Here is a 24,852-nt window from a genome sequence, read left to right as displayed (position 1 = left end):
TAAGACAATAGACAAAACTGAAGTACATAGGCCTACAGTAACTATCGGTAACAACAGCTATACCAACCCCCAGGACGTGTGACATGTGGATGTGGAAGAAAGTGCACAACCTGAAACTGGAGTGAATACATTGTAATGACAGGTCATCTCTATAGAGTAGGTTCCAGTCGCCACAGGGATTCAGAAGAACACATTTTGAACACTATTGAAATTCACTTAACTGTACCTCCTGTTGTATAGTAGTGCAATGTTACAATGACCCCTGGCATGTTGGAGATGATTCAGTTCTTTGGTAGCTGACCTGAGGACAGTGGAATCTGGCTTACATAACAGCACTTTGTGAGTGTCGAACCTTGGTTACTGAAGGAGTGACCAGCTAATGATTGACTCTGTTCAAAATAAAGCCTGCCATTGTTCTAAAAAACAGTCCTCATATCACCAGCCTACACACACACTGACATTTCTGGGTTGTTGTCCTCCTGTTAGTATATCATCTTATGAAAGGATTGTATACATTTTCATTATACGGCTTATTTGCAGTTGTCAGTTAAGACTGTGTGTTAAAATTCCACAGCAGAAAATATTTAGAACAGTGTATGAGTGGTATGGGACTTGGTCTTCAATAACCCCATTGAGTTTGTGAGAGCGCAAGCAACTCCCTGGGCAAACTGTCACTGATTAGCCGTTAGCACCATCTATGGGTGAACCCACTATTGGTGCATTTCCACTGAGGATTTACCTGTGTTGGCTCCTGGGACTCACAGGGCCTTGGCCTCGGTGGACCTGCTCTGACTTGGGGCCAAGGCAAAGCCTGCTGGGGCTTTTCAGGCTGCATTTACATAACAATGGCTAACAGTGTACATGGGTTTACACCTTTGACGGTTAACACCTTCTCACAAAGCAACTGTTTTGATTATGCAAAGGTTGTTGATTCTGTTCTTCACAAGTCTTCACTGTCAGCCCTACCTATGGAAACACAATTACCCTAGTATAACATAAGGGTGTATACACTAGTGGAACACTGGTGTTACAGTTGAAAAGCAGCATTGCATTATCGTCATAGTATGAGGGCATATTCTCCCTATTATTATGCTTCCTAAATCTCTACAGACTAATGATGGACCTATGAATAACTCTACAGGACACTTAGAAATGACTGTTGGGAATTATAATATTTTATTTTTCAATCCTTTGGAATACAACATTTAATTCATAATGGTTTATTACTTGTTTTACAATTCAGCACATTGTGTTGTAAAGTATATGCCATTGTCAAGTAGTGGGGGGGTTAGTTTTTGGTGAAAAAGACTAAAATCACCAGCCATTCAGCTAAAAATGTGTTTAATTAGGAAATATTTTCACAAGTATTCCCACAAATAATGTTTTTAAAAAGTGATTGTGTATCAATGTTATTTTCAAATATAATCTATTTTTAGGCATAGCTGTGGTCAATTTGCAGTGTACAAATGATTCTTATTATTTTCCAAGGCAAGGCCATTCGCTCCAACAAAAATGGTCCCGTGGCTTAATCTAGTTGCCTACCCCTGTTGCAGATGCTGAGCGAAGGATCTTTGAAACAGTAATTGATTCCCTCCCATTCAAATTAAACAACAACCATGTGTCTACATAAAAACAAAGCTAAGTACAATTTAAAAGCAGTTTTTTTGTTGTTGGTCAAAGGTTATATATTTCAACACTAAATTCCTTTTCACCCAAGTTTAAACAAATCTAAACATTGACATAGATCCAGAATGAATCCTAACAAAACATTCTAACATATTTCTCAATATACCCAGCCTTTATGCCCCCAACCAGATTTCGTTGACAGCACAAAACACCAACTAAACACAATTAATGAAAAAAATACCAAATCACAAATGCCAACCCCACCTGTCCCACTTTCCATCTTCCATAACCATAACAAATGTGCCACATCACATAGACACAGTCTACTCCAATCTACTCCACACCCTCTTTTCTCTGTAAGTGTGTTTTAATAATAGAACTGTCAGTTGGCGCTAAAGGTGGTGGAGGAAGAAGTTGTGAAGGAGCTGAAACTGGAGGAGTAATCCACACTGCCTCTGCGAGAGCCGCTCCTAGACCCTGTACGAGAGCCAGACCTGGAGCCTGAACGGGAGCCTGGGTTGGACACGTTGTAGGGGCTACTAATGCCCTTGGAGGATATGGAGGAGGCCTGGAGCATCTTCATGCCTTTGCCTTCCTCCACCATGCAGCTGTCCATGGCCTCCTTGTAGGAGATCTTCAGCTTGGTTTTGGGGCAGGTCAGGTTCTTGGTGTAGCTCCGCGTGTCCTGGAGCTTCTGGGCTCCACGACCGTCCAGCCAGCCTCGTCGGATGGCCTCCTCGATAGAGGTCTTCTGGCCCGTACCGGGCTCCAGCAGACCTCCTGTCAGGTATTGGAACTCCAGGAATCTCTGTCCGGCCTCATAAGGCAGCCATTTCTCCTTCATGGCCTCGGCCGCAGACATCTTCCTCTTGGTCTTCATGTCCTCGAAGCCCATGAAGGCCTTCTGGGCTGGCTTCAGCTTGGTGGCCATGTCGTTGTCAATGATGCTTTGGTGCACAGCATCTTGCAGGTTGAGCCTCTGACCATTGGTGGGGTTGATGATGCCTCCAGTACACGCCTGGGCCTCCAGCAACCTCTGAGCTGTAATGGCGTCCACTAAGCCTCTCCGTAGAGCCTCCGGAATGGTGATCTTTTCCATAGTCTCAGTGTCAAAGATGGCCGCAACAGGGCTCCCTTCGTCCAACTCCTCTGGCGGGGAGAAGATGATGGAGATGTTATTGAAGCGCTTGCGGACGGTGGGGGAAGAGGGGCGGGCCTGGGGGGGGCTGCTGCAGGTGGCCACGTCCTCCATGTTTCTGGCGGTCATTGTCAACTCGCTGAGGTTGCTATTGCTGGTGATGAGGTCAGCGAACTGAGGGAGAGTCAGGGTTCCTGATCGGTACTGCTCCAGAGAGGTCTGGTCAATGATGCCACGGTCCAGGGAGTCCTGGATGTCATACTGGGTGCCTGTCTTCCTGTCCACCACCACCAGACGGGCTGAACCATCAGAAGCTGTGATGGTGATCTCCTCCCATTCACACTCCTGCTCTGAAAGACTTAGGAAGGTGTCATAGTCAATGAGCTCCTTATGGTAGGCTTCCCTCACGGTCATCTCTATTCCAGTGTCAGGGTCCACGATCACTACCCTCCTCTTACGGAGGATGGTATTCTGGCTGCTCTGCTGAACCATCTGCTGGGGCTTGGTCTTGTCTCTCAGCGGTAGGAGGACCAGGCCAGTCTTGGGGTCTGTGATGCATCTCTCCTTCAGCTGCAGGTAGGTTAGGTTCTCTTGGGTGTTGGGGTCAAAGAAGCCCTTGGTGTCATCTCCTTCATAGGTCAGGATCTCATTCATCTCCTCGTCGAAGTAGCCCCTCTTGTAGGCGATGTCTACATCGATACGGTGGCTCTCCTTTGGGTCGATGATGCCACCGCTGGCTATCTGAGCCTCAAGCAGCCTGATCCCATGGCCCTTCTCAATCAGATCCTTCTCGATGGCTTGGAAGAGGGAGATGGTCTTGCCAGTGTGTGGGTCTTTGTATCCAGTGACGGCCCTCTCTGCAGACAATAGCTTGTCCTTGAACTCTTTGCCCACAAGGCCTCTCTTCCAGGCCTCATCCACAGTCAGGCAGACATTGTTGACAGGGTCGATCATGAAGCCGGAGGCAGCCTGGGCTTCCAGAAGCTCCAGGGTGGTTCCTTGTCTGAGCAGACCATCCTTCATGGCCTGGTAGATGGTCATTGTCCTGTTGTTGGCTTCATCATAGATCCCTGCGATGCAGTTAGAACCATGGAGGTAGTTCTTGAGCTTGTCCTCGATGTCCTTGCTGCTGAGCTTGCCCTGGTTCAGCTTCTGTACATCTGTCTCAGTCAGCAAGTTTGAGTTGATCAGCTCTGTGACGGACACCTCTCCCCTGAGGCCCTGCACGGTCATGGGCTTTTCCGGGGCTGAGAGGAGCAGCATGCCAGAGGCGGGCTCAATCCTACACTTCAACATTAGGTCACTGTAGCTGATCTTCTTCTCAGTGACTGGGTCCAGATAGCAGGCTGGTTTCTTGTTCAGAGCCCTGTAGAGGTCTTCATCAATTAGATTGCGGTCAAGGGCAAGGTCTTTGGGCAGGAACACACTCAGAACTGGGTCCAGGATTCCTCCAACAGACTCCTGGGCCTGTAGCAACCGGAGGGCTGTCTCCTTGTCCAGACGTTTCAGCTTCAGAGCCTGTCCAATGGACAGCAGCTTGCCGGTGTATGGATCTTTGAAGCCTGCACTGGCTGCTTCAGCTGTCATGAGGGCGTCTCTATCGTCTGTGTCCACCACTCCTCTGGAGGAGGCAGCATCAACAGACATCTTCTCGTTAAACTTGGGGTCTATGATGTGGCCAGTGGCAGCTTGGGCCTCTAGTAGCATTAGGGCACTCTCTTTGCTCAGAAGGTTCTTGGTCTTGGCTTCAGTGATGGACATCCTTCCCTGGGGGCCTCTGACCATGCCTGCAATGACGCCTGTTCCCTTGAGGCTAAGCTGGATGTCGACGGCCACATCCTCCACGGTCCTCTTTCCCTTCAGCAGCTGCTCCAGGGTGGCCTTGCTGATAATGCCACAGTCACACAACTGGTGGGCGGTGACCTTACGGCGAACCCCATCGAACACCAGTTTAGACGGGTCCACGGTGACCACCTTCTCGTCTGTCTGGGTCTGGATGCTCATGGAGTCAGGTCTCTGCTGACGCCTCCTCAACTCCCTCTCCAGGGCGTCTCTTTTCAGGGCCAGGTCTGACACCTCCCTCTCTGAGCTCTGCAGCCTGCCCTTATACCTCTCTTCCACGGTCCTCAGCTCCACTATCATACGCTCCAACTCGCTCTTCAGGGAGAGTCTCTCCCTCTCCATCTTGTCCTTGTCCGAGTCGCTCTGCCTCATCTGGCTCTCCTTCAGTTCGTACTGGCTCTTCCAGTAGGTGAAGTCCTTTTGCATCTTGTCTCGTTCTTCCTGGAGACGCTGTTTGTTGCGCAGCTCAGTCTCCAGGGAGACCTTGATGCGATTCAGTTCCTCTTTATAGTGACCCTGTTGGGCCTTGTCCTGTTCCAGCTGCTTCAACTTGACCAGAAGGGTGTCCCTATCAGACAGGATTTCAGTGTAGTGGGTCTGAGACTTCTGCACAATCATGGAGGTCTGGACGGGAAAGAGAGAACAAGACATATTGGTCAACACACTCCCATGTTAAAAAAACCTGTATGGATAAAGACTGTATAAATCATTTGTTACACATTTCTTTCATACAAGTAATTTTGAAAAGTAGGTAACACTGTGGTCATGCGGTTTGCCCTCTCAACTTCTGGTAAAAATATTGAGGAAAAAAAACATTTAAGAAGGGACCCAGATAATGCACATTTCCAGCAACCAGAGAACGTATTGATGTGATATACTGTAGATATCGGTGAGTGAGTGCAGTGTAAACCATGGAAGCAGTCAGGTGGTGAACATTGGTCCTCTGAGAAAACTATTAAATGATTGATGAAATTATTATATAATTTAGCCAGTTGATTTAGGACTTATTCATAATGAATAGTTGAGTAATATTAACTAATTGTTAATGACAATACAATTGGTATTTAAGTGAACAAAAGAAAACCCATTTTCTCAATCAAAATTTGGAGAAATTACCAAACATGGTAACACTATATTTTAAGAATCTGTTATAAACCAAGGCATTTATATAATGTGTGCGTTCACCATTTATTAATCATTACTTCCACATTTTTAAACCATTTACAAATCATTGGTAAAGTATTTTTGCAGCACCTAATTTAAAGTGAGCACTATTTCTGCTTTATAAATACTTTATATATGTTTTGAGTGACCAGTGTAATTTCAAAAAAAAAGATGGGCATGCCATTGGCAGTCAATCCAGCAGTCCCTGGTAAAAGAATAAGCACACAACACAGGATATCTAAGGAAATATACTGAGTGTACAACACATTCCTAATATTGAGTTGCACCCCCTTTTGCTCTAAAAACAGCCTCAATTAGTCGGGGCATGGACTACAAGGTGTCGAAAGCGTTCCACAGGGATGCTGGCCCATGTTGACTCCAATGCTTCCCACAGTTGTGTCAAGTTGGCTAGATGTCCTCTGGGCGGTGGAGCATTCTTGATGCACACGGGAAACTGTTGAGAGTGAAAAACCCAGCAGCGTTGCAGTACTTGACACACTCAAACCGGTACGCCTGGCACCTAGTACCATACCCCGTTCAAGGGCACTGAATGGCACGCATATACAATCCATGTCTCAATTGTCTCAAGGCTTAAATATCCTTCATTAACCTGTCTCCTCCCCTTGAGCTACACTGATTGAAGTGGATTTAACAAGTGACACCAATTAGGGACCATAGCTTTCACCTGAATTCACCCGGTCAATCTATGTCATGGAAAGAGCAGGTGTTCCTAATGTTTTGTGCAAGTCTTGTGTATATAAATGTGTGAATGTCTAGCTTACTATGGGAATAATGATTAATAAATTGTGAGCATAGTGTTTGTAAATGTCTTATACATGGTTTACAAATGCCTTATAAATGGTTTATTACGCACCCTTAAAATAAAGTGTTAACCTTAGTGGATCAGAATCAAAGAAAACATTGAATCATCACAGTCAGTGGGGACCAAAATTAGCCGATCCCTTGATAAAGATGAGCAAAAAAGACTATAAAACAAATAATACCAATACTGAGCCATAGTGTACGCAATATTTTTTGGGGAAATGCTATATTTAAGAGAGAAAGAGATTTTTATTTTTATTTACAAGTACCCTCCCCTTGTCTTTTCTAAAATATTTTATGAGATTGAAGAACACATTGGGAGGGATCTTAGACCATTCCTCCATACAGATGTCCACTGCAAAATTTCGATTTTGTGTTCAATTAACCATTTCTTTACATTAGGGATGAGATATTTTCAGCATATGCATTGTTCTTTCAAAGGCCAAACGCACCGCTGGTGTACATGGCCAAATATCTCTATTCGTGTCATATGACCATTGCGCCGGTTCAAATCCAAGTGCAAATGGCGTTTAGCAAACTCCAGGTGGTGCTTTGGTCAGATAACATGAAAATAGCACTTGTTAAGGTCAACGGCATTTTAGCAAAAAACCTGGTTGCCTCTGCAAGGAGGCTGAAACTAGACCATAAGTGAATCTTCCAGCAAGACAATAACCCTAAGCACACATCAAAATCCAGAAACAAATTGTTAATTGACCACAAAATCAACAAGTATATCAAGGATCTGGAAGTGTTCTGTATGGAGGAATGGTCTAAGATCCATCCCAATGTGTTCTCCAAGGCTCAATGGGGCTATCCTCGCAAGGGTAGGAGGCTGGATTATTGAAAACACGTGATCCAATAATTTTTACCCCTATCTTTTGAGAATTTTTTTATTACTTCTTGTTAAACAAAATATATTTTATCTCCGCACCCACCGCCAAGCGCCTCAACTCCAGGCAAGCCAGATGGGCCCTGCTGTTCACACAGTTCAACTACTCCTTCTCGTACCAGCCGGGATCCAAGAATGTCAAGCCGGATGCACTGTCACGCCGCTATAGCCCCACGGTACCTCCTCAGAGGCCGAGACCATCCTTTCCACCTCGTGCCTGGTGACGGCACTCAACTGGGGTATAGGGAAACAGGTCCGGGATGCGAAACGGTCCCAGCCGAACCCTGGGGGGGGGGCTCTGATAATTGGATGTTTGTGCCTGATGCTGTCGACACTGCGGTCCTGCAGTGGGCCCATTGCTCCAGGTTTGCCTGCCACCCGGGCTCCCATCCAGATGTCGGCGTGTTTGTCTCTGCCTGTGCTCAGAATAAGACTGCTCGGCAAGCTCCGGCTGGTCTTCTGAAGCCACTGCCTGTCCCTCACCGACCCTGGTCCCACATATCCCTGGATTTCGTCACGGGTCTCCCCCCATCTGAGGGCAACACTGCAATCCTGACTGTGGTTGACCGGTTTTTCAAGGACGCTTACTTCATTCCTCTCCCCAAACTACCTTTGGCCAAGGAGATGGCCCAGCTCATGGTGCAGCACGTCTTCCGGATCCATGGACTGCCCATGGACACGGTCTCCAACCGGGGGCCTCAGTTCTCGTCCCGGTTCTGAAGGTGTTCTGCGCCCTCATTGGGTCATCGGCCAGCCTGTCCTCTGGGTTCCACCCCCAGTCCAATGGCCAGTCGGAGCGAGCCAACCAGGATCTTGAGACTACTCTGCGCTGCCTGGTCTCCACCAACCCCACCTCCTGGAGCCAGCAGCTGGTGTGGGTCGAGTACGCCCGCAACACCCTTCCCTGCTCTGCCACGTCAGCCGTCCTCAAGACCACCTTCAGGTATCGATGACAAGCGGATCGCCATCGGACCCCGGGTCGCCGGTATGGTCTCTGGCAGATGGTATGGCTATCCACCCGGGATCTGCCCCTCCGGGTGGAATCCCGCAAACTCTCCCCTCGGTTTATCTGCCCATTTCCCATTTCCAAGATTATTAGCCCCTCTGCTGTTCATCTTCTGTTTCCCCGTACCCTTCGTATACGTCCCACCTTTCATGTGTCCAGAGTCAAACCTATGTCTCACAGCCCTGAAGGTTTGACCTCTGGGCAGGGAGTTTCAGTACCTGGTTGACTGGGATGGTTATGGCCCGGAGGAGAGGTGCTGGTCCCCCACCAGGGACATCCTGGACCCAGGCCTCATTGTGGATTTTCAACGCCGACACCCTGGTCAACCAGGTATGCGCCCAGGTAGGATGCCAGGTGTTGCCCCTAGAGGGGGGTGTACTGTCACACCCTGACCTGTTTCACCTGTTCTTGTGATTGTCTCCACCCCCCTCCAGGTGTCACCCATCTTCCCCATTATCCCCTGTGTATTTATACCTGTGTTCACTGTTTGTCCATTGCCAGCTCCTGCTTTTCCCAGCCTCTCCTTTTCCTCGCCCTCCTGGTTTTGACCCTTGCCTGTCGTGACACTGAGCCCGCCTGCCTGACAACTCTGCCTGACTCTGAATGCCGACCTGTAACTTTGCCCCACCTCTGGATTGTTGAACTCTGACTACCCTGACCCTGTCTGCCGTCCGGTACTGTTGCCCCACCTCTGGTTTACTGACACCTGCCTGCCTTGACCCGTCTATTGCCTGCCCCTGTTGGACTATTAAACCATTGTCAATTCTATGTGTTTGCACCTGGGTCTTACCTTGATTCCTGATAGGAGGTGCTTCAGGAAGCATGGGGTGAAATCTCTTCAGATCACCTCAACAAATTGACAACTAGAATGCCAAAGGTCTGCAAGGCTGTAATTGCTGCAAATTATTTGACGAAAGCAAAGTTTGAAGAACACTATTTCAATAAAAAATTAATATTTTTTACCTTGTCAACGTCTTGACTATATTTCCTATTCATTTTGCAACTCATTTCATATATGTTTTCATTGAAAACAAGGACATTTCTAGGTGACCCCTTTTGAAAGGTAGTGTAAAAGTAGTGTAACTTTTGAAAGGTAGTGTATCTATTTTTTGGACCATACACTATAGCTCAGTATTTGTATGATTTTTTTTCTTCTATTTTTTTTCTTCATCTTTATTAAGGGATCCAATACTTTTGGACCCCATTGTAAATTGTTTGAACTTCCAGTGCCACTCATTCATTCATGCAGATTTGTTTGAATTATTTGGAATTGGCCCCTCAGATCAATCAAAATACCTCTATGGATTGCTTTTGGACTTTGTCCAAATCCGACTTTAGCTTTTCCCTCTCCTTGGTCAGGTCCTTGATGAGGGCTTGGAGTTCCAGTGTCATCTTGCTGCTGCTCTGGAGCTGGACATGCAGGGATGAGATCTGGGCTTGGCTCTCTCCATCCACACTATCTCTGTTAAGTTTTAGTTGATCTTTCTCCTGCTTCACTCCTCTCAGTTCCTCCTCCAGCCTCAGCCTCTCCTTGGTCAGATTCTGAGTAAGACTCTGAAGTTTCTCGATCTCTGTGGTGGCATCATTGAGCAGCCGGCTCTTCTCCTCTATGGTTTTGTAGAGGCTCTCGTTGCGGAGATTGACTTCACGGACCTTCCCCTGCTCTTGGAAAAGCTGTTGTTGGAGAGCCTTTAACTCTGCAGATGCCTGAGCCAGGTGCTCCGTGGTGGCCTTGTGCTCCCGCAGGCTCTTGTCCAGAGCCTCCTGGAGAGCCCTGAGCTCCTGTTCGTACTTCCTCCCTGAGGTGGACACCTCTTCCTGCTTGGCCCTGAGGGTGTTGAGGGTGGTGGTGTGTTCTCTGCAGCTCTGGGTCATCTTCTCCAGCTCAGACTCAATCCTCTTCCTGCGGGTGAACTCATCCTGGGTGGTTCTCTTCTGCTTCTCCATCTCCGCTTCCAGACCGTCCACCATAGCCTGCAGGTCCCGGATGCGGCTCTGCAGCCTGGTGGCAGTTGTCTCAGCCTTGGTCCTCTCGTTGGTCTGCTTTTCCAGATCCACTCGGACCAGGTGGATCTCCTGCTCTGAGATCTTGAGCTTGTTGATGACATCCCGAGAGGTGGCATTACTGGTCTGCAGCTCAGTGTAGGCCTGCCTGAGCTTGGTGACCTCAATCTCCAGGGCACTTCTCTTCTTGCCCTCCTCCTCCACGTTGTGTGTCAGAAGTCTGATCTGCTTGCTCTTCTCCTGGCTGCTCCTGGTGGCCTCGGCCAGCGCCTCCTTCTGCCTCAGCTCCTCCTCTCCTCTCTGGGTGACCACAGTCTGGAGCTGTATCTCCAGCTCTCTCCTCCTCCTCGACTCCTCTGTCCCTGTAGACCTCTGCTGATGGGCATCATCTTCTGCCTTCCTCCTCATCACCTCAGTCTGAGTCACAGACAGTCTCAACCTCCTCAACTCCTCTTCAAGATCCCTTTTATCCGATTCTAGTCCCTCACACTGCAGTTTGAGCTCGGCCGTGTCCTCCTGTTTCTGCTGAGAAGCCTTGAGGATGGTGGTCTTGGTGACGTGGATCTCCGACTCATAGGTTTGCTTAAGGTTACTCATCTCCTGGTTGCACTGGGTTCTTACCTTAGAGATTTCCTGCTCCGCCCCACGCCTCCTCGTGGCCTCCTCTTCCAGCTGCATCCTCAGCCTCTCCAGCTCGCGCTCCTTGTCCTTCACTGCCTTCTCCAAGTCGATCTTGGACCAGTTGAGCTCGTCCAGCTCCTTCTGGCGCCGGCGCACGGCCGCCTCGTACTCTTCCTGCTGGCTTGTATAGCGCTCCTCGGCCAGCCTCTTCTTCCTCTTCTCCTCGTCCAGCTGGTAGGTGAGACGGGTCAACTTGTCGTTGAGCTCAGTGAGCTGGCTGCTGGTGTTGTCCAGGCTCTCCCTGGCCACGCTGACCTGCACAGCTGTGGTCCTCTTCACCTCCTCCATGGAGATGAGTTGTTCTTTAGACTGTGAGAGCTCCAGCTTGTATCGGGACAGGGCGTCCTCTAAGGAACGGTTCTTCTGGCTGTGGTCCCCGATGTCCTCCTTTAGACGACGAAGCTCCTCCTCCAGCATCTCAATCTTGGTGTTCCTAATCTGAGGAGGGAAAATAGGAGTGTCGCAATGAGATGGTAGTTGACCATAAAAACAGATCTAGGATCAGATTACCCTAACCCAATCGTAACCAGGGAAAGTCATATCACTAGAAATTGATAATCTACAGTCTTATTAGGAGGGAACACATGTGCTACATATCGCAAACCCATTATTTTTATGATTGTGCCTTCATGCCCTTACCTTCAGTTCCTCCATGTTCTTGAGCATCTCCCCCAGGAACTTGTAATAGTCACTGGAGCGGGTCAGGAGCTCAATGTAGCGAGACTGGAGGTCAGCACCCTAGTGGAGTTAGAGTTTATAAATAAACAAGCAGCCATAAAAAACAGCCACTACAACAGAGTTAATTGTAAACCTTATTTGCCAACATTTAGGATGTTTTAATAGTGCCAAATAGAAAATCAATCCAAAAAACAAGGATTACCACATTTGGATTAACATAATGGAAATGACTGGCCTTATGTTACAGTGAGGGGAAAAAGGTATTTGATCCCCTGCTGATTTTGTACGTTTGCCCACTGACAAAGAAATGATCAGTCTATAATTTTAATGGTAAGTTTATTTTAACAGTGACAGACAGAATAACAACAAAAAAATCCAGAAAAACACATGTCAAAAATGTTATAAATTGATTTGCATTTTAATGAGGGAAATAAGTATTTGACCCCCTCTCAATCAGAAATATTTCTGGCTCCCAAGTGCCTTTTATACAGGTAACGAGCTGAGATTATGACACACTTAAAGGGAGTGCTCCTAATCTCAGTTTGTTACCTGTATAAAAAGACACCTGTCCACACAAGCAATCAATCAATCAATCAGATTCCAAACTCACCACCATGGCCAAGACCAAAGAGCTCTCCAAGGATGTCAGGGACAAGATTGTAGACCTACACAAGGCTGGAATGGGCTACAAGACCATCGCCAAGCAGCTTGGTGAGAAGGTGACCACAGTTGGTGCGATTATTCGCAAATGGAAGAAACACAAAAGAACTGTCAATATCCCTCGGCCTGGGGCTCCATGCACGATCTCACCTCGTGGAGTTGCAATGATCATGAGAACGGTGAGGAATCAGCCCAAAACTACACGGGAGGATCTTGTCAATGATCTCAAGGCAGCTGGGACCATAGTCACCAAGAAAACAATTGGTAACACACTATGCCGTGAAGGACTGAAATCCTGCAGCGCCCGCAAGGTCCCCCTGCTCAAGAAAGCACATATACATGCCCGTCTGAAGTTTGCCAATGAACATCTGAATGATTCAGAGGACAGCTGGGTGAAAGTGTTGTGGTCAGATGAGACCTAAATGGAGCTCTTTGGCATCAACTCAACTCGCCGTGTTTGGAGGAGGAGGAATGCTGCCTATGACCCCAAGAACACCATCCCCACCATCAAACATGGAGGTGGAAACACTATGCTTTGGGGGTGTTTTTCTGCTAAGGGGACAGGACAACTTCACCGCATCAAAGGGATGATGGACGGGGCCATGTACCGTCAAATCTTGGGTGAGAACCTCCTTCCCTCAGCCAGGGCATTGAAAATGGGTCGTGGATGGGTATTCCAGCATGACAATGACCCAAAACACACAGCCAAGGCAACAAAGGAGTGGCTCAAGAAGAAGCACATTACGGTCCTGGAGTGGCCTAGCCAGTCTCCAGACCTTAATCCCATAGAAAATCTGTGGAGGGAGCTGAAGGTTTGAGTTGTCAAATGTCAGCCTCGAAACCTTAATGACTTGGAGAAGATCTGCAAAGAGGATTGGGACAAAATCCTTCCTGAGATGTGTGCAAACCTGGTGGCCAACTACAAGAAACGTCTGACCTCTGTGATTGCCAACAAGGGTTTTGCCACCAAGTACTAAGTCATGTTTTGCAGAGGGGTCAAATACTTTTTTCCCTCATTAAAATGCAAATCATTTTATAACATTTTTGACATGCGTTTTTCTGGATTTTTTTGTTGTTATTCTGTCTCTCACTGTTCAAATAAATATACCATTAAAATTATAGACTGATCATTTCTTTGTCAGTGGGCAAACGTACAAAATCAGCAGGGGATCAAATACTTCTTTCCCTCACTTTACCTCAGGCGTCATGATCCCATTTACCCACATTAGCTGAGTAAAGACCAGTCCCTGTATTGATAAAACATCTAGGATCTGCCCCCCTGTCCATATAACCGTATTCATTATGCTCTAAAAAGCTAAACTGATCCTACTCTGAGACGCTTTATGAATACAGCCCTGATGTATTTTTAACACGGTCTACTGCCCCCTGTTGGACAGGCTGCTCCATTACCTCCTGTCTGACCACAGTGGCAGGGGACTGGAGCATGGTTCTCTTGATAGGGATGTTCAACAGGGTCTCCAGTCCTGCACTGTAGGAGGCCAGCTGCAGCTCATAGTCCTGGAATGAAGTAGTACATGTGAACACAGGCACTTAGCATTTGTATTGTACATGCTATAGTATGGAAGGGTTTTAGGTGCTGATGTATTCAAACGGGTAAGATACTTTCAGTGACAACCACATTGAAGGCGTCGAGAGAATGACAGGTTGTGAAAGAACGGCATTCACCTTGATGGAGGCAGCACAGGTGTCCGCATCCTTCTGTACATCCTCCACCTTCTCCTTCTTCCCTTTGATCTCACTGTCCAGCACCTGTCCATCAAACATACTGGGCTTGTCATGAGTGCATTAGAATCTATCAATCATACCTGAAACAACCAGTCAGTGTCTGTACTGTACAGAATTGCACAACAACAATAACAATATATATTTTGGGGATGGCTGTGCAGTGGCCTACCTTCTGTTGGTTGAGGTGCTCCATGACAGCCTGGATGTTGCTAAACTTGGCACTCTGCAGGGTGTCCTGGCGCTGTCTAGCGTTGTCTATCCACTGGTTAACCACTCCGCTGCTCTGCTGGAAATGTCTCAGCTGTTTCTCCTGCTTCTCCAGGTCCCACACTCTGATGAGAGAGGATGTAATTATGCCCCCAGCTTCTGGTATAGCCTGACAGAAAACCTGAGCGGGCCGAAACTATGGACATATTAAAAAGAGATCTTAAAACACACCTTTTAAGATTTTATTTTCCTTGCGGTGCTTTTTAGTCGTTCAGTTTTTATTGTTATTCTTTTGTTTTTATCGTCTTAAGTTTGTTGTGTAGTAAATATAAAATATTTTATTTTCATCGTTTTTTATTTGTTTTTTCCTGTGAAGCACATTGCATTGCATTCCATGTCGGAAATGTGCTGTATACATAAAGCTTGATTTGATTTAATGGAGAAAAGGAGGGAGAAGAGGAACATTTAGTCCCATGGTCAATAGAGTTGCTGAATACCAGCAAGAAGGATCCACTACATGGGCATAGAGGCGACATCAGAACTGAATATGTATCATGGCATGGGTATTGCAGAGTTTGTGAGAGTGTATGTGAGAAGTGGATGTTTAGAGACTAAGGGTCCTCACCTGCTGTCGATCTGGGTCTGGATGCGTCTCCAGCGGTCAGACATCTGGGTCACCAGCTCAGTGTACTTGGACAGGTCCACATCACACTTGTGTAAGGAAGCTGAGATCTGACTGTTCACGTGGACTGCATTGGCCAGATCACTCTCCATGGCCTTCAGAAGGTCTCTCTTATGTTCCAGGTCAGACTTCATTTGCTGTAGTGGAAAGACAACAGGCAATGCTCAAGACACACTATTGGACACTGATACGAATCTTGCTGAAACATACTCCCTCTCACAGTTCTACAACACTAATGCACAATTAGAATATTGAATTGCAAAAGCAGTATATACATATATTATTTGGCAATATTACACAGCTCCCAATCAGAATTGATTGACAGATATGAATTGACAGCAGTGGTGATGGTGTGTCTGACCTTGAGTGTAGCCTTGTAGCGCTCCAACTCGTTGAGATCCAGGGAGGTGGTCTCCTTCTCAGTCAGACGGGCCTCGTGGACCTTGATGACATCCTCAGCCTGGATGAGGCTCTGGAGCAAGTTCTGCAGATACGACAGTCTACCCAGGGAACACATACACACAGAGACCACGTTACAAAACCACCTCAATAAACAAGACCTTTCAACAGTGAAACAACAAACACCACAACAAACTACAACCGTTTCACACAGGTGAAACATACCCTCAACAAACATTTGCTAAACAGTTTGTTTTCTCAACTACTTCTTAACATAGGAAGAAGACTATAAGGTAGGAGCTCCTGTGAGAGCCGTACCTCTGGAGGTAGGCAGAGGACAGCCCTTGCAGATCTCCCAGTTTCTGGTTGAGGAGATCCAGCTCTTTCCTGAGGAACTTGGCCTGCTCTGAGTCTGCTGCCGTCCCCTCCAGCTGCCTCACCACCCTCTCCCTCAGCCTCAGGTACTCATCACGCACACCGTCCAGGTCATTGTGAATGCCCTGAGATTCAGGAACAAGGGTTAGTCCATCATGTAGAATATTTTGCATTTAAGATGATTGACATTATTCAGTGAGAAAGACACTGTGGCCATCTATTGGCTATCTTTGAACACTTTAAATGAATCCAGTATTCAAAAACACAATTGGATAGGATTGACCACACAGGTTCCCTTACATTGCTTTCACCTATCCAGTCATGCTATCTCATTTATTACATCAAAGACGAAGGAAGAAATGCAAAGATGTACATTTTTCACAGGCCCATTTCATCTATTGTATCTCTGGTGTAGATGCAGTTGCATACCTCCAGCTTCAGGAGGTGCTGTGAGCACTCCTGCACACTGTTCTCCCCCAGGGAAACATGGAGGTGGTGGCTGAGGCCTGATTCAGCCAGCTCCAGCCTGCGTCTGAGGGCTTGGAGGTCACTGAGCAGGCTCAGGCTCATGTTAGAGCCCTGGGTGGAGATGCTGGTCTCAGTACACGAGGTATTGGTGATCTTGGTAGTGTTAGCTTTGATGGGCGGCTCAGACTGGACCACCACCACTTTGGATTGATCTGTGAAATGAAATGGAACCAATTTGAATTTAGTGGACTGGCATCGAATTGAGTAGCAATACATATTCATATTATAACTGACATCCAACATAATCTAATTGATTTCTTGGCAAACATCTGTAGCAATTGGGTCACAGTATCCACTGGTTATTATTCAATTCATTCCATTAACCTTCCTGACTAATTCAGTTGAACTGATGCAGTTTGTAGTGTAGACAGGGAAGGCGTTAAGCCATCTAAGAAGCTCCACTGGGTATACTAGGCACCCTTGGACTCACTGTATGTAGGCAGCCCTATGACCAGTGTGTCGTAGTGGCTCTGGGCTCCAGAATACTGGCCCTCCATCTTCTTCTTCTCATCCTCTCCAAACATCTCGGAGCCGTGGCTGTTGCGGAGGAACTCCTGGTAGTGAGTCTCCAGACTCTTAATGATGTTACGGTACTCCTCAGGACGCATCTGAGACAGCTAGGAGAGAGTGATGGAGAGGAAGGAAGTGATTTACAACTACTGTGGGCTAAGAGGGCTCATTAAACATCTACTTACTTCTTGTTGTGGATGAAAAAGATAGAGATGTTAGAGTTAAATAATGTCTAAATAAGACCAACACTTGAGATGTCTAATACACAAACACAACGTTAAATATCTCCAAATGGTTGTGTGTATTGCCACCTAAAACCTTTGTTCCTTGTTCATATTGTGAGAGTAGCACTATGGATTGGTGTGACAGATTGTCTGCAGTGTATGCAGTGTAAGTCATAGTCTTGTTTAAGGCCTAAAGGCCTTACCATGGTGAGGGTGAGGGAGTTGATATGGTTGATGTCTTTGACACAGTACTGCCAGGAGATGAGGCTCTTGATGTTGATGTAGAGCTGATTCCAGATGCCCATGATAGCCTCATAGTACTGCTCATTCCTGCAATACACAACATAGGATCAGCTACTAATCTGTTTGTGTCATAACAGTGTAAAGTCAGTTGATATATTCTGACACCAGCATTTATGAAATTATTAGTATGTACTCTAATGTCATTTTTATGGCACTGTTATTTAGTCCATTGAAATGGCAATAATGTCATAGAGCCAAGCAGTGTGTTTGTCGAGGGGGGTCTTACTTGTTGGCCAGGCCGATGCTTAGGGGGTTGGGCGGGGGGATGAGGAGGCACACAGATGGGATCAGCATGTCCAGACCTCCAGGACCCGTCACGTGCCACTTACTGCGCTGGGAGTTGTCCTTCAGGATGCCCTCGTCCCCCTTTAAGATCCCTTTCTGTAGGACACACAGAACACATGCAAAACAGTGTAAACTCACTACTGTTGCGGATCTTCTCTATACAAATATTGTATGTGTGTGTTAGGGGTGATAGTATTGTAAGAATTTGTATAAGCGACGTCAGTTCATGGGTTAACACTTTAAAATGTGTGTGTACGTGTGTGTGTATCTGGTGTGTGTGTGGGTGCTGACCTGGTCCTGTTTGAAGTCACACAGGGCCTGTACTATAACAGCTGTGCTGCTCTTCTCTTCAGGGTTTCGTGGTCTCAGCCTCACGATGCTCTTGGACTTATTCACCAGGTGCTTCACCTGGCTCTTATTCTCCATGACCTTCTCCTTCTCTCTCTGCATGGGGACACAAACACACAGGTCATATAACGGTCACAGAAACAGGACGTGTCCTATACTTATCCCTGACGAATATGGTACCACTATTTTAAATAACTTGAACCATCTCATATAGTTGTTATATACCCTATGACATTTGTATTATCTTGTTCACATTTCCATTTCTAAATCATGCCATGCAAACAGGTGAGGGAACGAGTTATCCTCAATAATGAGTAGCAAGGAGGTCAAAAAGGGATATCTGCAAAAATGCTTGCTACTCATATCAAATACTTGTTGAAAATATGATAGTTGTGGGAGAGATCCTATATGGAAACATTCTCAGGTGTCATTCAGTGTTAGGTACCTCGAGGTTCTTCAGGAGCTCAGTGAGGTTCTCCAGAGGTGTTCCTTTATCACAGGTAAACTTCTTACGGATAGTCTCATGGTCCTTTTGCAGCTTGCTGTAGGTCTCATTGGCCTCCTTGAAGAACTGCAGTAGAAAGGGAAGGTTAATAGAACATGGGATACAGATACTGTGAGCTGTGTGTGTGTGTGTGTATATGTGTCTATGCACACTTTAGTGTTTATGTGTTTATGCAAGTATGTCTACGTGTGTATTCACCTGGCTGTAGGCAGCGTTCTCCTTCAGGTGGACATGAATACACTTGGTGATCTGGAGCAGCCAGCTCCACTGGGTTTGCAGAGTGTCCATATATGCCTGGGGAACAAACAACACTATTAGTTAGCAGCAACTTCATGAATATTGTAGAACAAACTCATGTTACCACTTCACTGCATACTGTTATACAAATCCAGTAACTTTCCCAAAATGTTCCAAAAGTTACTGGAATTCTGAAAATCTAGCTAAGGGTACAGTGACTCTCACCTCTATCTTGTCTGAAGCTGGGTGATTGTTCTTCAGGAGAACATCCACTTTCTGCTTCAGTTTGTTCAGCTCCTTCTCTTTCTCCTCCAGGGCACTCATCAGTTTCTGGGAGAGAAAGATAGACTGTCTGTGAGTAAACCTACAAAAGGACCACTACAGTATAGTTATGCGTCCCAGATGGCCCCAATTCTCTATACAGTGCACTAAAAGTAGTGCACTAAATAGGGTATAGGGTGCCATTTGGGTCGCAGCCTAGGAGGCTTATCGCCTCATGGTTACCAGACCTTGATATTCTGCTACTTCATGTTCATTCGTAAATAGCAGAGTGAAAACAAGACTTTGGAAGTGTGATAACACAAGACTACAGTAGTGAGTGCACTGAATAGATACATATCATGTCAGTATTGTAAGGCCTTACGGAGTAGCTCTCCTGTTTCTTGGGGATGTAGACGTCGATGTTCTTGTCTCCCCAGTCGAACACCAGCTCCTCCTCCTCTCTCTCGTTGACCCACATGATGGCCCTGGAGATCTCGTCGATGATGTTCTGCAGCTCTCTCAGCTGGCCCGTACGAGAAAATGACATTTTCTGACAGAGGAGAAGATGAACAAAGATGAGCACAATGCGGCTAGTGAATACAACTATGAAGAAAGGAACGATCAAATAACTTTCTTTTGTTAAATAGTTTGTTAATATGGACTCATACCTGTAAACTGTCCCATTCTTGCTGCAGGGAATGGAGGCCCCCCTTGTCATCCCTTTGGGCCTGAGTTAAGACACACAGACCATTAGTAGGAACAGAGGTTTTTCACGACTATATTACCTGACCAAGGAGCACTTGTTATAGTCAACTCTATAGTACGCACCAGTTCATCCCTGGCGTGATCCACCTCATGGCTCCTCTGTATAGAGCTGTGGAACTTGTTCTGGCTGAGGATCTGCTGCTCGATGGTGGCCGCGTCCTCACCCCACGGAGACGTCTCGATCAGACGCTGGTAGACAGACAGATATACAGCCGATACAGCTTACTCTATTTTCTCAACAACACTGAGTCAAAGTAAAATCATGGCACCAACATGTATGAAGTTCTGCCCGTGTTTACTCAATATTATACACAATAATAGCTTGATTACATTAGTATTACTGAATAACAACCTCTCTGGTTCAGGATGAATTAAAATAAGTATAATTTGGTGTCATGTAGTTAGCAATTCTGTTGAGTATTTTCTGGTGAACACCAGTTCCATACCAGCTGTCGGACAGTGATAAAGTGCTAGCGAAACCAAGTATCTGTTTGTGTGGAAGGCTGAACAAATGTGTCCTTCCTAAGTCTATTCTCTAGATGGCAGTAAATAACCATTAACTGATCAGTGTGTCTGTCATCAGCAGGAAACTATTCCAACTATTCCCCCTGTAGAGTTCACTCCAATCCACTCAGCTTTGATAAGAAAAAGGGTTGAGTTCTGCTCAGTAGAAAGTGGCTGGGGCTGGGAGGGTGGCTGGGGCTGGGAGGGTGGCTGGGGCTGGGAGGGTGGCTGGGGCTGGGAGGGTGGCTGGGGCTGGGAGGGTGGCTGGGGCTGGGAGGGTGGCTGGGGCTGGGAGGGTGGCTGGGGCTGGGAGGGTGGCTGGGGCTGGGAGGGTGGCTGGGGCTGGGAGGGTGGCTGGGGCTGGGAGGGTGGCTGGGGCTGGGAGGGTGTCTGGGGCTGGGAGGGTGTCTGGGGCTGGGAGGGTGGCTGGGGCTGGGAGGGTGGCTGGGGCTGGGAGGGTGGCTGGGGCTGGGAGGGTGGCTGGGGCTGGGAGGGTGGCTGGGGCTGGGAGGGTGGCTGGCCACGCTAAGTAGTGGACAGCCTGAGGGAGATAGGGTGGAGGGAGATATGCGTTGGGAGAGAGGCTATGTAACAAGTCATATACAGTAGGGTCACTAGAGAGGCAGGGAGGGAGAGGGAAGGAGGGAGGGAGGGAGAGAGAGAGATGGGGAATGAGGAGAGAGTTAGAGAGAGAGAGTCAGGAAAAGTTTCACTCTTGCCAATACCTTTATTGACTCAACGTGATAGAGAAGGAGAGAAAGTTCTGTACACAACATACAGTGGCAAAGCCAGAGAGACACAGAGGGAAGTGAAAAAATCTGAACGATGAGTAACAAAGGAAGATCTTAGGTGAGATAATGATAGAAGGTGTGAGAGAGATGAAGGGATAGGGAGAGAGGGAGAGGCAGGGAGTGGTGTGTGGGAGTGAATTAGTTGGATGCAAGGCGTGCAGGGTGTGTTTTCATATGCATGTAAGTGATCAGTCATGTCCCATATTGGCATGAGTCAATGGTGAGTGTCAGATGTTACACTCCTCTCCTTCTTTTCCCATGTTTCTGTCTCTCTTGCTAAGTCTCTGTTCCTGTCTTCCTCGCTCTCGTCTCTCTCTCTTTCTGAGCATCCATGTTTTGGTATTGTGGTGGTTTTGTGTTTCAGCAGGTCATCCTTCACACACACACACACACACACACACACACACACACACACACACACACACACACACACACACACACACACACACACACACACACACACACACACACACACACACACACACACACACACACACACACACACACACACACACACACACACACACACACACACACACACACACAATGTCCTACTGCTCTAACCCGGTTTAGAGCTTGGAGATGAGGATGGTATATTGTCTAGGCGGTGAGTTCCAGAGCAATGAAGCCATCTGTAACACCCTATACAATCACCTTGAGTGGGAAATCACTAAATAAATTATGCAGGTTTTATAATACCTTCTGTTGGCCGATCCAGGACATGGCATCAGCGTAGGTCCTTCCTCTCTCCTCCCAGCCAATGGTTCCTCTGTTCTGTCTCTGGGTTGTCCCACTGATGGAGGAGATGATCCCACTCTGCATGCTCTGGAGCTGCTGTACGCTGTAGGGAGGGAGAGACAGGAAGTGTCAGGCATGAAAGATAAGAGATTTGTCCCATCTGTTTTTAAGCACAAATGTAAAAGCAAACAAATATGCAAATACACACAAACACACACTCTCTCTTTCTTTCACAGGTACACAAACACAGATGGACTGTTTCCCTTCCTCTCTAACTCTCTCTCACACAGACAGCTGTCCTTGCCTCCTGATGATGATGTCGTTGGGTTGTCTCATTTGCTGCAGCTCTATGGCACATTCATTCAGTTGGTCTATAGTCTCAGAGGACATAGTCATCAGCTTGTCCACCTCCACCGCTGGACCACGCTGGGGGAGGACAATCATATGGTCAGTACAACAATACACACACACAACCCAGTACTGTCAACATACCCACACTATCCAAAAGACTGCACAGTAAGCTATTAAAGATCTACTACCTTATTTGACCAGTTTCTCACAACAGCAAAATAACCCTGCAGCAACAGGAAATGTGAATAATTATGTTAATTATAATCAACTGAAATTTTTGTTGGGGCTGAGTGATCAAATGAAGATAGCAGACCTGTAATAATGGCCCATTCATGGACAAACAAGGCAAAAAGAGCTCTTTTCTATTGAGTAATTCTAGATGAGTGAGATATTATCAGTACAGCTGAAGACCACAGCTGCTACCAATGCTGCATCAACACCGATAAGCCTGTTTCTGTGTACATAGAAACATCCCAGACATCAATGTAAAAAATATGGCTTCATATTTGTAAGTGAAAGATACGTCATTATGCTGAAGCTAAAACTATTTAAATTCTGCTCTTCCACAACCAAACACGGTCTTGTGTCAGTGTCTGTGTAAGTGCAGTCAAGCATGCTTAAATGTGATTTCATCCATAACTATACTTTGACCTATGCAGAGTACTTACTGCCTGGAGAATCTGCTGTACTCTCTGCAGGTACTCCTGACACTGGCCTTTCAGGAAGAAAGCTTTCTTTTGGATGCTCTGCACACTAAACATGACAAAACAAGGAACACACCATCAAAGTGTGTTATATTGCAAAACACATCATCCATTATAATAACTTTTGTAATCTGCATTATACTAATATGAACAATATTACAAGGTAGTTGACATCATTCGATGACATCACTTCTTGAGCAATAGCTGGGTGAGGATCGAGTTAAGGTGTGTGTGTGTGTTGAACAGTTCCAACCCGTTTCAGCTCTTATCGGCTCTGACCCAGAATATGTGTTGAGTAATGTCTGTGATTGTATTCTGGATAATGTAACCCAGGCTATTGAAGCTCTATAGAATAAGGGAATTGACCACTATTGTGTGACTGTAGTTTATCATCTTTATCATCATATTTGACTAAACAGAGTTTCATTCATTTCCATTGTACATATGTATAATGAATGGTCTATTGAACACTTATCTAAAACAGTCCAGATTGATATTTACACTAGTTTGGCACTATAAGGTTCTATCTGCAAAAATATGATTCTGAGATAATTGGCTTTATAGTTCCAAACCCTATTGGTGTCAGTAATGGTGTGAGTAATTTTTTATCTTGTATACTTTCGAATTTAACATCATGAATTGGGGGTATTTATACATTTTGACAAAAATACAGATAAAACCTTATAATCTAAAACTCTCGTGTAGGCCCATTGGTCCAATGACATTTTTGCCACGGTAACGGAATTATGCTGAGACTGAGTTCAAAGTATACCAAACCATACAACTCTATGCACAAGGATTACTTTCAACAATTTCCACTGAACATTTTACAAAAACACATTTACACGAAGAACTGTGCAGATAAAAGTTTGGTAAGAGAATTAGGGTAAAATGTCCCTCAGTTGTATTCTGTTACCAAACTATGTATCTGCACAGTTCTTTCTGTAAATGTGTTTTTGTAAAATGTTCAGTTGAACATTGTTAAAAGTAGTCCTTACTCATATAACTGTATGGTTAGTTCATCTTTGAATTCAATGGTTTTTGTTTGGTACACATTTTAAGTGAAAAAAATCAGCAAATGTCGGCATAATTCTGTTACCATGGAATTGCCACTGTGATTTTTTTTTAGGCTAACTGTAATTATGCATGTAAGGTACACATTACATACCTTGCTCCCCCTCCACCTCCACCTCCCCCTCCATAGCCCACTCCACCTCCCCCTCCACCATCCCCTCCGTATGACCCTCCACCAACCCCTCCGTAGGCTCCTCCACCTCCACCTCCACCACCTCCCCCCAAGGAAGATTTAGAGTAAGTTTGTGAATAGGTGTATCCATCTCCATATTCCTGTTGATAGCCGTTTCCACCGACGAAGACCTGGCTGCCGTCATTCCTGGGAATGGTGAAACTGCCGCTCGTCAGGTCTGGTCGAGAATTACTTCTCCGAATCATGGTCGGAAGTCTACTTTGAGAGCCGTACATACTAATTTCCAGTCACGTTTATGATTTGAAATTCTGTTAAAAAAGGTAAATGGTATTGAAAGAAATGTAGTCCTAAACGTCAATGGAGCTCGTCCCTGCGCGCACAGTCGACGACGTCTCCTGTTGCGCCGATATTGTACTTCTGAGAAGACGGAAGAGTGTTGTTTTGGACGGAGACCACACCTAGCGGTGTCTCAAACGAAAAAACGCCCTTGTTACTTTTCGTCAGTGGACTATATTTCTGGGTGGAGTTAACTTTCTCCTGCTAGGAATAGGACGGAGAGCTGTGCAAAGAATGAAATAATTTGTCAAGCTCTTCACACGATTATTGAGTTCGGGAAGGTCGTGTAACTATAACAACGGACCTTAACCTTCCATACCTCAAGAATCTTGCGAA

General features: G+C 46.2%; 1 protein-coding gene across 2 annotated transcripts; it reads right to left on the bottom strand.

The window, feature by feature from the left end:
* Window positions 1–1,153: 1,153 nt before the first annotated feature.
* dspa (desmoplakin a) lies at window positions 1,154–24,174 on the bottom strand. Of its 2 annotated transcripts, none has more exons than XM_029705102.1 (24): window positions 24,142–24,174; window positions 22,938–23,022; window positions 22,223–22,344; window positions 21,880–22,021; window positions 19,949–20,074; window positions 19,789–19,848; window positions 19,503–19,670; window positions 19,085–19,189; window positions 18,821–18,916; window positions 18,563–18,688; window positions 18,061–18,213; window positions 17,711–17,865; window positions 17,385–17,511; window positions 16,878–17,064; window positions 16,349–16,599; window positions 15,863–16,044; window positions 15,507–15,645; window positions 15,089–15,282; window positions 14,426–14,588; window positions 14,197–14,280; window positions 13,921–14,028; window positions 11,812–11,910; window positions 9,784–11,610; window positions 1,154–5,230 (listed from the first exon to the last, which is right to left on the bottom strand). In XM_029705102.1, the coding sequence occupies exons 3-24, from the start codon at window positions 22,312–22,314 to the stop codon at window positions 2,009–2,011; spliced, it is 7,806 nt and encodes a 2,601-aa protein (XP_029560962.1). In that variant the 5' UTR covers window positions 22,315–22,344; window positions 22,938–23,022; window positions 24,142–24,174; the 3' UTR covers window positions 1,154–2,008. The 2 variants fall into 2 exon arrangements, with proteins under 2 accessions (XP_029560962.1, XP_029560963.1); XM_029705103.1 differs by having other exon boundaries at window positions 11,113–11,610.
* Between the last annotated feature and the right edge of the window lie 678 nt (window positions 24,175–24,852).

The sequence above is a fragment of the Salmo trutta genome, chromosome 21 (genome assembly GCF_901001165.1).
Source record: "Salmo trutta chromosome 21, fSalTru1.1, whole genome shotgun sequence".
In the NCBI taxonomy this organism is placed as follows: domain Eukaryota; kingdom Metazoa; phylum Chordata; class Actinopteri; order Salmoniformes; family Salmonidae; genus Salmo; species Salmo trutta.
Note: the sequence above shows the minus strand (reverse complement) of the source record. Positions and strands in the feature narration are given on the sequence as shown.